Consider the following 16,820-nt stretch of genomic DNA (forward strand, 5'->3'; position numbering starts at 1 on the left):
GTTAGGTTGTATGTCTGCATAAGGCTTCCGCAGCAGAAAGCAAAGCAAATGTTGATCTATGAGCCATCAGCTGCACTTTACTCAATGGTCAGACAAAAGCTTAACTGGTGAGCCAATGTATTCCTTTACCTTCAAATTATTACATTATAAAAGCAGACAGAGGCTAAATAGGGACACAAGTACTCTCCGGCATTATTTATAGTTATTGGCACTGAGCAGCAATAACCCTTGAGACTCTTTCACATAAACTTCCTTACCACCAAGAAAAAGCAATAAAGGAAAGGGGATGGATGGATGACTGGTGGTTCCGAAAGATCCATGGTTTACGTGTGAGTCTCATCACAGTAGTAAAGCTCTTGGCTATGTACTCCCTTCTCAGGCCTCACTTTGGATGCTTGGCAGAAATAATTTGGCAGCTGTACAGCAGTTCTTTCATGAATGCAGGTTCGTGTTCCCATGGACTCCTCGTTTTCCTCACTGCTGTTTGCGTTGTGCTTTCCTCAAACTGACACAATGAAGATTCAACCCCATAAAGTCTCAACATCCAGTGCCTTAAAAGACTCTGTGTGTCCAACGTTGTCCAATGTTTAGAAGGCTCTTGTTTGTTTAGTACATAGCTTGTGCTTAACATGCCACAGCACGTAGAGGGACTTTTCATCTATCTGCAGCTCTACAGTGCACACGGTCTACCACCTCAGCTGCCCTGTTTCTTGCTGAGAAGTTTTGTGACTACTCTGACCAGCTACAAAACTGAAGGAGAGCCATGCTCGATTTCTGCTGGAGTCCAAGGCTGTGACCAATGGAGGAACAAGACTTTTTGGAATGTTAATGCTGTGAGCCCCTCCAATGTAAGCTCAGGTTGTATATATGTGTAAATATGTGTAAAGACATGTGCAGAGGAGGGCAGCCATGATGGTTAAGGGTCTGGAAACCAAGCCTTATGAGGAATGGTTGAGGGAACTGGGTATGTTTAGCCTGGGAAAGAGGAGATATGATAGCTAAAGGGCTGTCACAGGGATGTTGGGCAAGCTTGTTTTCTCCCGCTCTAGACCCAAACCAATGGATTCAAGCTGCAAGAAAGGAGATTACAACTAAACATCAGGAATAATTTTCTGATAGTAAGAGCTGTTCAACAGTGGAATGGACTCCCATGAGAGGTGGTAGACTCTCCTTCCTTGGAGGTTTTTAAGCAGAGATTGGATTGCCATCTGTCATGTATGATCTAGTTGAGATCACATGAGGTTGAACTAGATGACCCTCCAGGTCCCTTTCATACAATTCTATGATTCTATGATTTTATGATTCTATGTCTAGAAATGGAGCAACAACAGTGGTAGTCACAAGGCCCTGTGGGGATAATAATTCTGGATTTCAGAGATGTTATAAGGACTATTGAGAGAATATTTGTGACATTTTGAATATTTGAAATATGCAAATAGTAAGCGTTATTCTATGAGCAGGAGTCATGGACAACCCTTTGTGCTGAGATCAGCAGTGGTAACAAAAAGAATCACTTCTTTAGATTTACGCAGCCCACTGCTGTCTTCTCTGTCAGTGCCCCCTCAAGGTCTTGCATACAGCTCTACTGTCAGAGAGCCTTTTAGAAAAACGGCAGTGTGAAATGCTAGAGAATGAAAGTAGAACGTTCCCCTCATCCCAAAGTATTATATTGTGTGATATAATGCATAGTCTGCCTTACACCACTGCTTCTTTCATGTACATTAGCTTATTTCTACATGTCTGACATTTTGAAAGCAATCAAAGGAAAATCTCCAAAGATGTAATGCAGCAGGTGTTGTTCTTAACTAAGTCAGATTGAAATCTATGGGATTTAAATTCCTGTTGTCCTATGACTATGAATGCAACCTGATTTTCTACATGCTAGTTAGCAGCCAAATTCCAGGTCTTAGGGTCTTCTAGGTCTGATTACCTAGTAAGCATGCATAAGATTTTTAGTCAGAGCTATCCTTTGTAGGATTATGCCACTTATACTCAATGCTTAAATACAATTGCTCTATATAGATTTTTATCTATAAAGGAGTGGTGGTGTTGAAAACACATCCTCTGTATCTTCTGACTAAGAGTGATCACTCAGTGCTTTCTGCCTTTTAAGCTACCCATGGCCAATCAGGGCCAACCAGGGCTATAGTGCCAGGGAAGGAAAGGGTTAATTCCTTTGCCTGTGCCATCCCCATTTTAAATCACCTGCCCCTCTACTGAATCTGTTTTCCCCATGATAAAACTTCTTTATTTCTATGGAGCAACTATGTTTACTTCTATGGAGCAACTAGCAGCTTCAGGGGGAAATTAAATTGGGAATATGGCATGGCGGGGGTGCCAGTGGTATGCCATTCTGTCCTCATGCCATGGTCTCGATCTGTTTTACCCTGCCCTGCGGTTTTAACTGGGCATCTTGTGCCTCAATTAGGTGAACTATAGTTGTGCTTTAGATTTACCTATTCTATCATTCCAGACCTTTCAATCTGCAATTTAAATTTCAACCAGCTTTTATATGTTCATTTACTTTTATATAATTTTTTTTTTTTTTTTGCATTTTGTTGAATAATGAAAGCCTTGACTCTTACAACTGCAAGACTGAGCAAACTAATGATATACCAAGGGACTAATAGACTGAAAGCCTAAAACCATCTGACAGCTGTTCAGAAGCTCAGTCAAAATGACTTTGTGATCTCATTCACATGCACAAGATTTCATATCAAAATGTCATCATTTGGAAAATGTGGAGTTATTTTTTTGGGGGGGGGGCGGAATTCCTCAGGGTAAGGAGTCAGGTCTAGCTAAACTAGAACTAAGTATGTATGATTTTTATTTTTTTTATTTTGAGAGAGATAAATAAGGGCACTTCTGCAACCCTTTGGTTGCAGGGAATGTAAGTGTAGAATTAGAGATCTTTCCTCCAGGGTGCATCAAAGCTGGTATTTTCCCAGCATATGAATTGCAATGGATGGTTCATCGTTTATAGGGTTGACTGTCAGGTGTGACTGTCACAGAACTCAACTGGATAATAATATGTATTACTGGTGATAAGATACAACCTACACTCCCGTTCTCTCAGATATTTGGCATTTTTCCCCAAGAGACTTGGGGTCTTTTCTTTTTTAACTTTCCTGAGTGATTAGTTTTCTGGTCTACTGCATGACAGAGCAGCCTTGCCCAAACTGGTGCCTCCAGATGTTTTGAAATACAACTCCCACCACCAGTCCCAGCCAGCAAGGCACCACCTTGGCCATGGCTGCTTTAGACCATAACAAGAAAAAGAGTCACACAATCTTAAGCAATGCAATGTCTTCCATAACAATGACTCACAACCATTTGGAATACGTCCTAACTACTCTAAATAAAGCACCTTTCTAGAGATAAGAACATCAACATATATAGAGCTACATGGAGAATTCCATCTCTCACCCTAACGAGAGAGTCAACGGGCTGGATTTTAATTCCACTGTGGAAAAGGATTTCCTCGGCATCCCTATCACCCAATCTGCTTCTACATGATTGGGAAGCCCCTAAGAATGGTGCAGCATATGATGCAGGGGCAGCAAGTGGAGGGTAGTATAGGCAGAAATCAAGCTGTAAGAGTGCATAGAGTTCAAGCCAAGCACTCGAGTCACTGTGATAATACTAATGATGTTGAAGTGCAGTGATCTCCAACAGGAAATTATGCTTCATGTATGATATCCTAATGAGGCCTCGTCTGATCTCTCTCATTTCGATGAACCTTTTGTCCCTGATGTAATGCTTTTAGCAAGGTTGAGGGGCTTGGAGGATGTGTTGTGGTGGGGCTGATAGGGAAGTGGGAGAGGCAGGCTGAAAACCTCTTTTTCTAGTTTGGTTCAGCACAAAGGGGACTGGGCCAGAACTGAAATGCGGTAAAACTTTTCAAGGAGCAGAAGGTCACATTATTCATTTCAAGCTCTCCCCGGCTGAGATCCCATGCCATCCCTAATTAGGATGGTTCTTTTTTACTTTTTAAGAAGCAAAATGTGCTGATGGCCTCAGTTACTGCAAGCTAAATAGAACTGATATAAAAAGGTTGACCAAGGAAAAAACAAACATGTCTATTCTTCCCACAAGTTCTTCCAAATTAGGGCACCAGTTTACGGAGATCTTGCTTACTATGGCTTTAAGAAGCGAAGGCGCGAATCACTAACCTGAGGTAATTTGGGGGGGATTGGCTCGTTCTGAAGTGCCTGAAGAGCCTTCATGGCAGCATTGTGTCTAGCAGCTTGGCGAGTCTTCCCTTCACCAAAAAATTCATGGTCACCCACAGTCAACTGGACATAGAAAATCTTAGGCACAGGGCAGTGATATCTAGGAAAAAAGTTATGGGAACATTAAGTCCTCTTGCAAGTCAAATTCACACACCAAACAACTTGCAAACACTGTATGTAAATTATATTTGAAAAAGCCAGTATTAACATTTAGCTACAACTTTTAGTCAATTTATCAGTTAGGTAAACCAATTAAAAACCTTTTAATTGATTAAAAAGTTGCCATGGATAGACCTCACAGCAGATGTCAAAATGTGTTTTAAATGCAAAATAATTTGTTTTAACTTACAAAAACTACACACAGCAAAGCTGCCTTACCACTCACTGCTTTCCCTTCCTCTGATGTTTCCAGTGTGTTGTATTTTAGATTGTAAGATCCTTAGGGCAGGGACCTGCCCTCTTCTATGTGGTAAACTGCCATATACACTGATGACACTATATAAATACTTATTAATAGTAAAATCTTCTGCAGAGCAAACTGGAAGTTACATGCAAATCTACACAGAACTGCATATAACATTCAGCTACACCCCCCCCCCCAGTAACTTTGGCAGATGGTAATGTGCAGCAGGAAAATGGTGTTAGGTGACACTTAACAGTTTCCTCAATGCCAGTTGTCTGCTTCACAAAGCTCCCCCAACTATATTCTCCCTACAGAGTTCCAAGTGTATTTTGTGAATTGCAAACATGTTGTTTGGAATCTTGTGGGTTTTCACTTTCTGTATGTTTTAAATTATGGTTTATATTTTTTAATGATAATTTTATTTTTCTATAAACCACTTTGAGGTTTCTTTCTATAATCAAGTGGTATATAAATTTTATTAAATAATATTAAATATAATGAACCAAGAAGTCTGTAAAACACCCTCAATACATTGGGAATGCTTTTAATAATAAATAAACAACTGCACAATCATACGCATGTTTACTCAGAAGCAAGTCCCGCTGTATTCAATAGGACTTACACCCAAAGTAAGCATGCTTAGGACTGCAGCCTAAGAACTAATATATATATTCTGAGAATACGGGAGAGCTATTATACTTATGACAAATGCGTAAGGAAGGGAAAACAGCTAACAAAATGAAGTAGCCTGCTGTCACCTCAAGCATGCCAGAACAAGACAGAAACATTCAGAGCCAAGGTAAATTTTTCCCTTCCTGTTATGTAGCTTGAGATCTAGTCACTGTGGGGATTAAAGCTTACTTTCCTTAAAACATGCCCTCCTTTTCATTTTTGACTGTGTATCAGCTGACTGTTGTTCTCTAGATTATATCTTGGTGTATGACAAGATTTTTTGATTGCTTGACTGCAATCAAACAGAAGTTTGGTTGGATCCTCTTTCAAAGGGATCTGGAATTTTTTAGCAAGTGGTAAGAACAAAAATACCTTGTTCATACAGGTTATTTATATATCACACCTTTCGAGTGTCGCATTAGGACAGAGGAGGTTCAGGTTCAAATCTCTACCAGCTACAGAGCTTACGGTGTGATCTTGGCCAAGTCATTCTCTTTCAGCCCCATCTACTTCACAGGGTTGCTGCGAGGATAAAATGAGCAGGGCGAAAGGACTATGTGAACTGCCTTGAACTACTTGAAGGAAATGCAGGGTACAAATGTAGTTTGAAAAACAATTCTTCCAAGGAGTCTGGGGCAGCAAATGTGGGTTTCTCTAAATTTTATCATCACAATAAATTTGCAAGATAGCTACTTGTTCAAGGTTTCCGTGTAAGATTTAGAGCTGAGTGGAGTTTTGAAGTTGGAGCTCCCTGATCCAAATCACACACACTGTATATTGTAGGCGGCCCAGAATCTCTAGGAGATGATGCCTAACACCAAGTCACAATGTTGCTGTTTTTCAACCCAGTTTACCAACCTCTAATGGGAACAGCTCTCCAAAGGCCTTAGGCTGAGCTCTTCCTCAACTTTGTCATCTGCGATTCTTTTAGCTAGAGAGGTCTGGGAATGCCACACTTCCAGTGAAAAACCAGGACACTCTACAGGGGGTGTCTGGGAACCCAAATAATCATATGGAACTTGATGGTTCACCATCACTCTGTGCAGGCTTTATTTCAAATCTGAATTCTGCATCTATAGCTCACTACCCAAAATAACAACAACAACAGACTTGAGACACAGATACACATGAATTTCCAGAGCAACAACCATGCAAACCTTGGATCAGCGCCTAGACTCAAGAGGTGGGCTGAACGAGGGCCAATAATCTGAGACTGAAACATGGCAAGACTGTGGATGAGTGGTCCCCGGGTCTGGGAAATTGACCAATGACCAGCTCTGAATGGGTCTAAAGGAGCAAGTCGGTAGCCTGGGGGTTGATTCTTGTTCCAACACCATCACTAGCACCACAGATGTCTTCAGTGGCTAGGACTGCATTTTATCAGCTTCAGCTGGTGAGACAGCTAGGGGCAGTCTGGGACCAGGAGAGTTTACACACGACAGTCCATGCACTGGCAGTCTCAGTACTTAATTTTGCAATGTCCTTTATGTGGAGTACCCTTCAGCCTGCTCCAGAAGCTTCAGCTGCTGCAGAACGTGGCAGCTCGATTACTGATAGGAATAGCTTCCTGAAAGCACAAAATAACTGCTGTGGGAACCGCTATGGCTGCCTGTCTGCTACTGGACCAGGTTCAAGGTTTTAGTACTAGTGTATGAAGTCTTAAAACAACTTCGGACCTAGGTACCCTACAGAGCACTTCACTCCTTATAGAAGTGAAGATAAGTGAAATCACCAGGGACTGAGCTTCTGAAGATGCGCCATGCCTCTGAAATCAAACCTCTCTACATTCAGCACACAACATTCATAGTAGTCCTGCACTGTAGGATACCTTCCCAATAGAGGTGAAGAAAATGTCAACACTGTACAGATTTCAACATGCCACGAAGACATGTTCACTTCAACAAGCATTTTAGGAATGCTAATTTTTTTATCTGATCACACTTGATTTTTGTTATTCTGCATTTTATTATTTGGTACTCACTTAAAAGATCTATGGTTATTGGCAATTTGTAAATATTTTAAATATTTAAATTATTAAATTAAGTTCAATTAGTCTGAGTATAACTTACACTGACTACCACCCCTCAGTTAGCATGCTCAAAAAGCCAATTTTAAAATAGGCGTCTATCTTTAGCAGGCCACTAGTATCACTTAAGAACGGAGGGTATTAAGGTGGAAATCAGCTTTAAAACTATGACCTGGCATGCAAGGTTTCAGCCATGAGTAAATGTTTACAGCTAGTTCTTAACATCTAAAAACAGGGGTTCATAACATGCCTTCAAGTTGGTGTGATCAGGCGCCATTGTAATTATATAAATCGCAATGGTCTGTTGACAATTACAAAACTCATTTTGGTTTGCCACAGAGGCAAACAAAATTTCTGTTCATTATAATTTTACTGGCATATGATGTCATAACATATAAGCACGCTGAAACAATCTGGTTCTTTTCCAGCCAAAATATTAATTGCATACTAAGGATCCCTTAGGACCTCTCCTTGTATGGCTATCAAATCACACTCTCACACACCACACCACAAATAAAGTATTACTGTATCAGGCATTTTTTTCATATTGCATTTCCTGTATTTTTGCAGATGGCATAAACATTCCTAAAAGAGTGCTTGCCTCTAGAAACCTCTTAATGAAACAAGTAACATTACAAGCTGATATACAGGCTGTGCACATTTAATTCCTCCTTTTCCATGCAAATTATATTTGTCAGTTTTGTGTTATAAATAACTTATATTAAGCATACTGATTGCTCCCTTCACAATTTTCATAACTCCCTAATGACTTTTTGTGTAAATATGTTGGGTTGAGCCAAATGTTCTCCAGAGAACATTTTCAGCACACACAAAAAAAAGACTTTCAAGGGCCTCAAAAGTTTCACCAGAATATTTTTTTAGCACAGGTTCCCAGCTATGCAACTATTATGCATAGCTTGTTGGATTTTGATGAAATGACAAGCTGTAGTTAATTTTTAAAAATTTAGGTAAATGCTTCTGATCTCATCAAAGCAATGTAGAAGTCCAAAGCTCATTGTAGCTCATTCCCATAGTTATGATGATGGTGATAAATTATTTGTACCCCACCCATCTAACTTGGTTGCCCCAACCACTCTGGGCACCTTCTAGCATATATAAAAACATAGTAAAACCTTAAACCTTAAAAAGCTTCCCTATAGAGGATTGCCTTAAGATGTCTCCAAATATATATATAATTACTCAACTCCTTGACATCTAATGGGAGAGCATTCCACAGGTTGGGTGCCACTAACAAGAAGGCCCTCTGTCTGGTTCCCTGTAGCTTTACTTTTCGCAGTGTGGGAACTACCAGAAGAACCTCCGTGCTGGAACTCAGTGTCTGCGCTGAATGATGGGGGTGGAGACGCTCCTTCAGGTATACAGGGCTGATGAATTATTATTTATTAATTATGGATTTATCATAATATCCAAACCACTTTGGAGTACACAAAACATTTTTAAAATTCCAAAGTGGTATATAAATAATAAGCACTAGTAGTACTAAAGGTAAAGGACCGCTGGACGGTTGAGTCCAGTCAAACTTGACTATAGGGTGTGGCATTCATCTTGCTTCAGGCCGAGGGAGCCGGTGTTTGTCCACAGACAGCTTTCCAGGTCATGTGGCCAGCATGTGACAAGCATGACTAAACCGCTTCTGGTGCACGGAGGACTATGATGAGTCCCAGAGCACATGGTAATGCAATTTACCTTCCCACTGAAGTGGTATCTATTTATCTACTCACACTGGTATGCTTTCGAACTGCTAGGTTGGCAGGAGCTGGGACAGAGCAACAGGAGCTCACCCCATCGCGTGGACTAGTAGTACTATCCCCCTAATTCAGTAGTTTCTAGTCTGAAAGATAAATTATTCAATTAGCATGATTTCTATAACTCATCTATGCTATCATATGTTTTTCTGGAATGGGTATAATCAATTTATATAACTTCCTCTTCTGTTTGTACATACCTGGAAATCTTGTAAAAGCGTGATTATGTCAATTGTTACAGCAAACAGAAGCAGCTGCTTAAACTGTCTACCCCAGAGAGGCAGGTTAGGTCTATAACCTGTATTTCGCTGATCAATAAAATCTGATGTTGACCTTGGCCAAGGCTTTACAAACGGAGGTGGGGGATGTGGAAAAAAAGTTACGGTGATTATAAAAAGGATTGCAATTAAGTTTTGAAATGTACTTCAGCCATATTATATAAAGCAAGGAATTCTAATGTTCCCTATGCAAAGTGGAAAGACAGAACATCCAAGTCTCTTATCTACTTCAGCTCTTTAAAAAAATTCCCATGAACTGCATTACTCTCCAGTCTTAACAGTCTGCAGAGTGGTTAGTAAGAACATTTTCCAAAAACTCATTAGAGTCCAAGAACATAAACAATGCTGCATCTCTAACTGTAGCACCATCTTTTCCCTACACTGAAAAGAACATTGCATTTGACAACATAGTGGCCATGTAAACAAAAAAGAATGAAGTGCCTCAGCCACTTAGTTCAGTACTATATTTACCACTACTGATGCTACAGAGATAAAGCTAAGCCATGCAACTTATTCAGATGGTATATTATACAATCTATGTTATTAAACTACTTGAAAATCAGGGAACACAGATGTAGGCATAAACAACCAATTCTTCAACAGAGAGGGGCAAACAATCAGATGCCAAATGGTTTAATCAAAGGTGATGGCCTTTTCTATTAATTAGCAAGCTAGAAAAAGGAGTTTAGACTTAGAAAGCAAATGAGCTGAAGAAAGAATTATTCAAGACAGTTAGCCTAGTAATAGATAAATGTGCACTGTATGTGCTCACATGGAATATGACCTGAATTTTACGTTTTACATTTTGATGGTACAGGGAGCAGAACAAAGGAGGAAAGCAGTAGGGATGATTTGGTGCAGCTTCACATACTTGGGCCTATTTTCAGTAGGTAGGTAGAGACTAAGGAGTTAAGCCAAAAGGCTTCACAGAAAAGGTGTTTTTTTTGTGTGGACAGATTTGAAAGGCGGGAGAGAGGTGGTGTGATTTGTCCCAATACTATGACCCACTGATGAAGTTTTGGTTATGAAATCCATAACCAGAATTATTCTTCACTCATCTTCATGCCCTCTATGCTTTCAAAAGAACATAATAAGGCTAGAAAGCACTTTGTTTTGTCAAAAATGTACAGCATCCATAAAGGACCATCCTTTCTTGACAGACCCATACGAAATGCTTCCCCCACCTCTGGAGCCCTAATGCTAATCACTATCATCCAATGTGATAGCTACTGGCAATGGCACAGCACATCACCTGCAGGCTCCCTTGCCACTGTGCTCCAGGGACCGCTTTCTCAAACAGATGTTTCTGCTTTTTAAAAGTCACAGGAAATGGGCTGACTTTCCCCCTTTTCCTTTCCTAGAAACAAGCACTAGCACAGCTGTACTCCACACTTCCCTTAAAACAATGTTGGGGGGGGCGCGTGCGTGGGAAGTGTATGGTAATGGAAAGCAAGGCAAAATAAAAGTTACTGTGCAGATAATTAACAAGTATTAATTCAATTTAAAACCTAATCCAATGATGGCAATGCACTGAAGCCGAGTTGGATGACACAGAAAACGAAGAAACACAGTTATTTCTCTTTCTGTAATCGGAATCCTGCTTCATTCAGTTTTAGCCTAAGGAACTTAGATGAAGGAACCAGGTTCCTTGCTTTTCGCAACCAGCTGGTTACTAAACTGAGCCATCAGGACTTGCAGTACAGATTTTGCTCTCCTTAAAGGCATCCTGGTCAGTCCAAACCCTGAATACACTGACTGGACTTTAGTGACTCTCCAGGCCTTTAACTAAGCAACACTCTTTCTGGTCTTGTGTTCAAGCATTGATTCACTACTCCCTAGCCTGATTTCCCACTTCTGGCCAGAACAAAATTTATGGAGCAACATGACGATTCCTAAAGCAGGCAGCTAATTGGAAGGGATCATCAAAAGAGATACCAAAAGAACAAGGTGAACAGGTTGTACATGAATAAGCTACAAGTTATTGGGGGGAAATGTCCCAAAGTCTTTGCTTTACCAGGGCAGGCACACTGTCATATCCCATTTCACATAATCATTGGAAAAGGATCTAGGGGTCTTAGTAGGCCACAAGCTTAACGTGAGTCAACAGTGTGATGCAGGAGCAAAAAAAGACTAATGCTATTCTAGGCTGTGTCAACAGAAGTAAGGGCAAACCCGGGGGGGGGCAGGGGGCACAGATGCCCCTCCTAAATCAAGTAAATAAAAAAAAAATACTTAACTGACCAATTGTGTCCCAGATAACTCAGTTTTCCCACCCCCACAACATAAAGCTTGCCCCTGCTAAAATAAATCATGGGTATGCCCTTTAATAGATGTATAGTGTACCGATCAAGGGACCACACCTTGAAAGCCTGAGTTCATTCTGAGCTTTGGGCCACCTCACCTTCTCCCTGAAACTGTTGGCTACTTTTGTATACTTCTCCTTTGTTTTTTCTTCTTTCTTCCATTTCTTGTACATTCCCTTCTTACTTTCCAACATATATATATATAAGATCCTTATGCAGCCACACCCTTTTCTTTAGGTGCCCCCCTCTTTTTCTTGTTGGAATTGTCTGCCTTTGTGCCTTCAATATTTTACCTTTAAGAAACTCCCATCCCACTTGGACTTGCTTCTCTTTGAGTATTTCTGACCGTGGGACTTCACACTCAGCTTTCCCTTGCCTGTGTATAATAAAACCTAAAAGGACATAATCACTTCCTCTCAAGGTTCCTTGTACTTCCACTTCATCGAACAGTTCCTCCCTGTTGGTGAGGACCAGGTTCAAGAGAGATGACCCCTTGTTGCTTCTTCTACTTTCTGGGAAATGAAATTGTCAGCAAGGAAATCGAGGAATTTGTTGGACCTTACATTCTTGGCAGAGTTTGAATTCCAACAAATATCAGGATAGTTGAAGTCTCCTATAACTACTATATCTCTGCTTTTTGAAGGAGAATGGGCAAGCATCCATTATAGGCAACTTTTTGTGCAACAAGCTATGTTCAAAAACTACAATAGGTGTTCCCAGATAAATGTGCTAAAAGCTCTGTTCTTATCTTAAAAATAAAGATCAGAAGCCAAAGCTTTAAGACTGCCAACCAGTCTCTTATCTCAAAAGGACACTGTCCCTTTCCCAAAATATAGTTGCATAAGGAACGCATATTGGGATCTACAGAAGGGCTCATGGCAATTTAACTTGAACAGCATTTGACTCAGACAACACTCCCCTAATCCAAACAGCAGCTCCAAAAATAAATTAGAAAGTTACCCTAGCATTAAAAATGTTAATATCTGCAGGGATATACTGACCACCTTAGGTATAGAAAAGGTGTAGTATAGAAGATGAATTAGCTTGAGCTTTCTGGGATGCAAAGGATTTGTGACAGAGTATGATGGAATACTACCCCCAAATATTGGAAGCTTTTAACTTGTTCCATAATTTGGTTATCCAGAATTGTGCTTAACCCAAATCTAGAATAGGATAAAAGTACTGCATAAAATAGGATACACACACACACACACACATATCTCCAAGTTTTAGCAGGTGTCCTTTTGGGTCTTTTTCAAGATCAATCAGAAACAGACTGAACAAGGTGGGGCAAGTATACATCCTTGCCTAGCTCCCTTGGCCATGGGCATATCTTTAGTAAGCTGTCCAATTGCCACATCTAATTTGTAAAAGGCTATTGCTAGTGGTACCTCGGGTTAAGAACTTAATTCGTTCTGGAGGTCTGTTCTAAATCAGAGGTACCACTTTAGCTAATGGGGCTTCCCGCTGCCGCCGCACAATTTCTGTTCTCATCCTGAAGCAAAATTCTTAACCTGAGGTACTATTTCTGGGTCAGCAGAGTCTGTAACCTGAAGTGTCTGTGACCTGAAGCATCTGTAACTTGAAGCGTCTGTAACCCAAGGTACCACTGTAGCTTGAATTAAGGGGGTGGGGTCTTTTATCAACAAGAATGTCATCTAACAATGTCATTTCTGCCACAGCTTGCCTCTAGGGATAGAATCAAAAGGTGCCTTAATATTCATGAAGACAGTAAACAGCTCCTCTTGCAGGGGTCTTGGATATTTTTTAACAAGGTGGCAAAGCACAAGACAGTAGGTAAAGGGTTGAGTGGTTCTCTCTAAATGCTGCTTGAAAATCAGTAAGTATATTCTGATTCCAAAAAAGTAAATTAATCTATTAAGAACCTAGGATATAACTTTGCCATTAACTGATAGCAAACTGCTAAGTCTCTAGGTTTCTGGATCATTAGCTTGACCCTTTAAAAAAAATGAGTACTAATGGTGCTCTCTTCTAGCTAGAAGGGATCATATTAGAACTGCTTATTGTAGTAATAAGGGCAGTCAACAATAGCTTATACACTTATAAGCTCTGCAAGAATATAGTCAATTCCTGGAGTCCTTTTCACTTTTCAGCTAATTATATTATACTGTATGTGAAACTTCTTTCGGAGAGACTGGGTTCTATTTTGTGGGGCTGCTAATACAGAACCATAAAGAGGGTCTACATTGGATGCAAGGCCATCTAGGAATGTAACAATGGGTCTAAAGTGGTCCTCCCAGACCTGTGCCAAGATACAACAATTTAGAACTTCAGATCAAGAGCATAAAGCTCCCAAAGTCAGCTAGCAGAAGGTTCTAGAGTCGTTATTAAGAGAAGCATTTAAAAGCAGCAACCATGAATCACTCTGACACTTTTTATGAGACAATAAGGTCTGATCCCCCCCCCCCCCCGTTGAAAATAGCTTGGGGAAAGATAGTTTTACCCCAATTTCCTGTAAGAAATATAGGAGCCTCTTAGTGCTCTTTTCATCAAACTACGCTCATCAAACCATTGGATGCTTCCGGATTTATTGGGACCAAAACTCCTGGGAGAGAGATTTTGTTCGTGTGTTATGACCTCCTGGAGAAGTTGTATTAGCTTCTCAATTGTTCTCAGACAATATTATAGATTTACGTAAACTGGGCCACTGTGACAGAGCTTAGTATCAACAAGGTGACCATTTAGTTCTTAACTTCTGAGGGCCTCCGATTTGGTGAGATTGGATTGATCACAGTGTTATGACAGTCAAAGTGTTATACTCTCATCCATTTTAATACTTTAAGAAAACTATTATGAGACAAAACTCTATAACTACCCTATTGCTAAGATTCTGAAAAAAATAGATATGAAATAATAGGAAAGTACTTGAAAAAGCTTTTGGGTGAGCTTTCTGCAGTCAAAGCTAAACACAAATGACAAATTCATACTGCCCTCTGATGGCCTAGGAGAATTATTCTACGTTGCACTACTGCAGCCACTTGACTAAGTCATTATGAACATAATAACTCTCTCTCTGCATCTCCTGTAGATATAGTTCACAGTTCTCCAAATATGGAGACAAGCGAGGACACTGTAACCTGCCTCCTTTCCCATATCTGGTTTCTACATTACTCCAGCTGTGTGGAAGCCATCATAAACGTTTTCATGTGACACCATCTCTAACCAAATCTAACCACATGAGCTAAGCAAATCATGCCCTCGGATCACACCAAATCTCTTCTCCAATCACAAAGGCGCAGGGTAGCATTCTCCAGGGATTTTCTTGCAGCTGTGTTCAAAAGTGAAAAGAAATCATGGGGAACAGATTGACAGCTACTTCAAAATTCACTGTACATAACTGTATGACAGGAAAACAGCCTTCTGCCATAGGGTTGGTCATACAGAATCCCTCACCTCCTCAGAAGAACAGAGAAGCAGGTAACACTGGGCTTACTGTGTGGTCAGAAACTATGGAGAGTTGTCTTTCCATAACATGATTAACTTTCCATCCAAAGTAGTAAACAATACAGTAACTGCATGACATGAAACCCCACAGGTTTGTTTTGTGCTTAATGAAAGCAGCTTCATAAGGCTGTGTCTTTGAGTAGGGATGGTGGTAGGGCTTAACCACCTGTAGTTTCCCCTGCTCAAAATCATCCCTCAATTACAGATCCATTTTACAAGGATAATTACAGATTTGAACCCAAGGAGGAAAAGTCAGTGGAGAAATAATTACATGCAGGTGCACCACCCCTCGGCTCAAAATCACCGCCTCCTTGCTTTTGATTTACAAAAAGGCTGTTGGATTTTCCTTACATGCAGTTTGGGTGTAATGTGTAGATTACCCTGTAGTTAGTCTCCTGAGAAGCACACTAGCTATTCGTACATGAAAACTGAATGCAAAGGCCTTTTGTTGTTATTTTAAAAAGGTAGGATCATTGGATCTGCTCAAAAGCATACCTCTGCTAAATAAGTTGGATACTAGTTCTGATTCATTCGTGGGTTTTGTACGCCCAAAATTTGAAGAAACCAGGAGGATGCAAAGGACTGAATGAAGCCCAATGTCCTACCCCAACAGAGACATGCTATTCTTTTACTATACTTGCACTGGCTAGTGGGGTTTGAATAGTGACAGCTTTCCCAGTGCATCCCTGAAAACAGACTGCCTACTACAGAGCAGTAGAGGGCTAAAATTCAGTCTTCACCCAACCTGCACAGGAGTCCCAGTGCAGGACTGCCCCTTCTTACCCTATATGCACACCAAACCACAATCAGGGTGCTGCATTCAAGAGAGTGGGCTCACACTGCAAGAAAGTCCCTGTAGGGTAATCATCTCTGAATGACCCAAGCAAGAAAACCAAGCTACATGCTGCAGGGACATTTTGTAAGTGTTAGGATCTCAGTCTTTCCAATTCATTCTGTACTTCAGGAATCTGAATTGGACTATTCTGAACTCCCCTGCCAAGAACATTCCATGTTTAACGTTTGCTTTATTTCTTTTCACTTAAAATATTTCAATCCCACTTTTCTGCTTCTCCCCATCCTGCCCTAAACAGGCTCATGTGGTTCCACATTCTTCCTAGGATTGTCAGGGAAATGCAAGTCCTTCAAACATTAGCTTGGCTTGCCTTCTCTGGTGGACAGTTCTCCAGATGAGTGGAAAGGTTCAATATGAGAATTCACTACCAAGCCCTTTATGGCTATCTTTAGAAATATTAGCTAGCGAAATGGCTTGCATTCAAGGGCACATGAGAATAAGGCACTGGAAGGGGGAAAGGGAAGGAGGAGTGCATTTCAAATCTATTACCACCCAAATTATTTGCACAGAATCTGACAACATTTTCCACTTTGGCTGTACTAAGAAACCAGCTGCTTTGATAAAAGAATAGCAACACTTATGTTTTAAAAATTCTACACTTCCATTCATATGCAACACAGTCCAACCCCCTGATCTACCATGCTGGAAGAATGGGAGGCAGATGGAAGCTACCAACAGTGTTAGCCAATGGAAATCCCAAAATGGGGCATTTATGGGGGTGGGGTGGGCTGGCTCAGGATCTAGCAGATCATGTGCTGCCATCATGCGACAGCAACAGGACTGATCTGAGTCTCTGATGCACCAACCTGGGAGCTGGCACAG

At 40.7% G+C, this 16,820-nt stretch overlaps 1 protein-coding gene across 4 annotated transcripts in view; it reads right to left on the bottom strand.

Moving 5' to 3' along the window:
- STAU2 (staufen double-stranded RNA binding protein 2) overlaps nt 1-16,820 on the bottom strand; it is a 146,300-nt gene that overhangs the window by 116,647 nt on the left and 12,833 nt on the right. For all 4 annotated transcript variants that reach the window (XR_014010631.1, XM_081204620.1, XM_081204621.1 and 1 more), the window contains exon 6: nt 4,173-4,332. Coding sequence is in view for 3 of the 4 variants with exons in the window: in XM_081204620.1 (XP_081060746.1) it covers nt 4,173-4,332 (160 nt within the window). In the remaining variant the exon portion in view is untranslated. The remainder of the gene's footprint in view (nt 1-4,172; nt 4,333-16,820) is intronic.

Source organism: Podarcis bocagei (assembly GCF_964188305.1).
Source record: "Podarcis bocagei genome assembly, chromosome: 8".
NCBI classification, from domain to species: domain Eukaryota; kingdom Metazoa; phylum Chordata; class Lepidosauria; order Squamata; family Lacertidae; genus Podarcis; species Podarcis bocagei.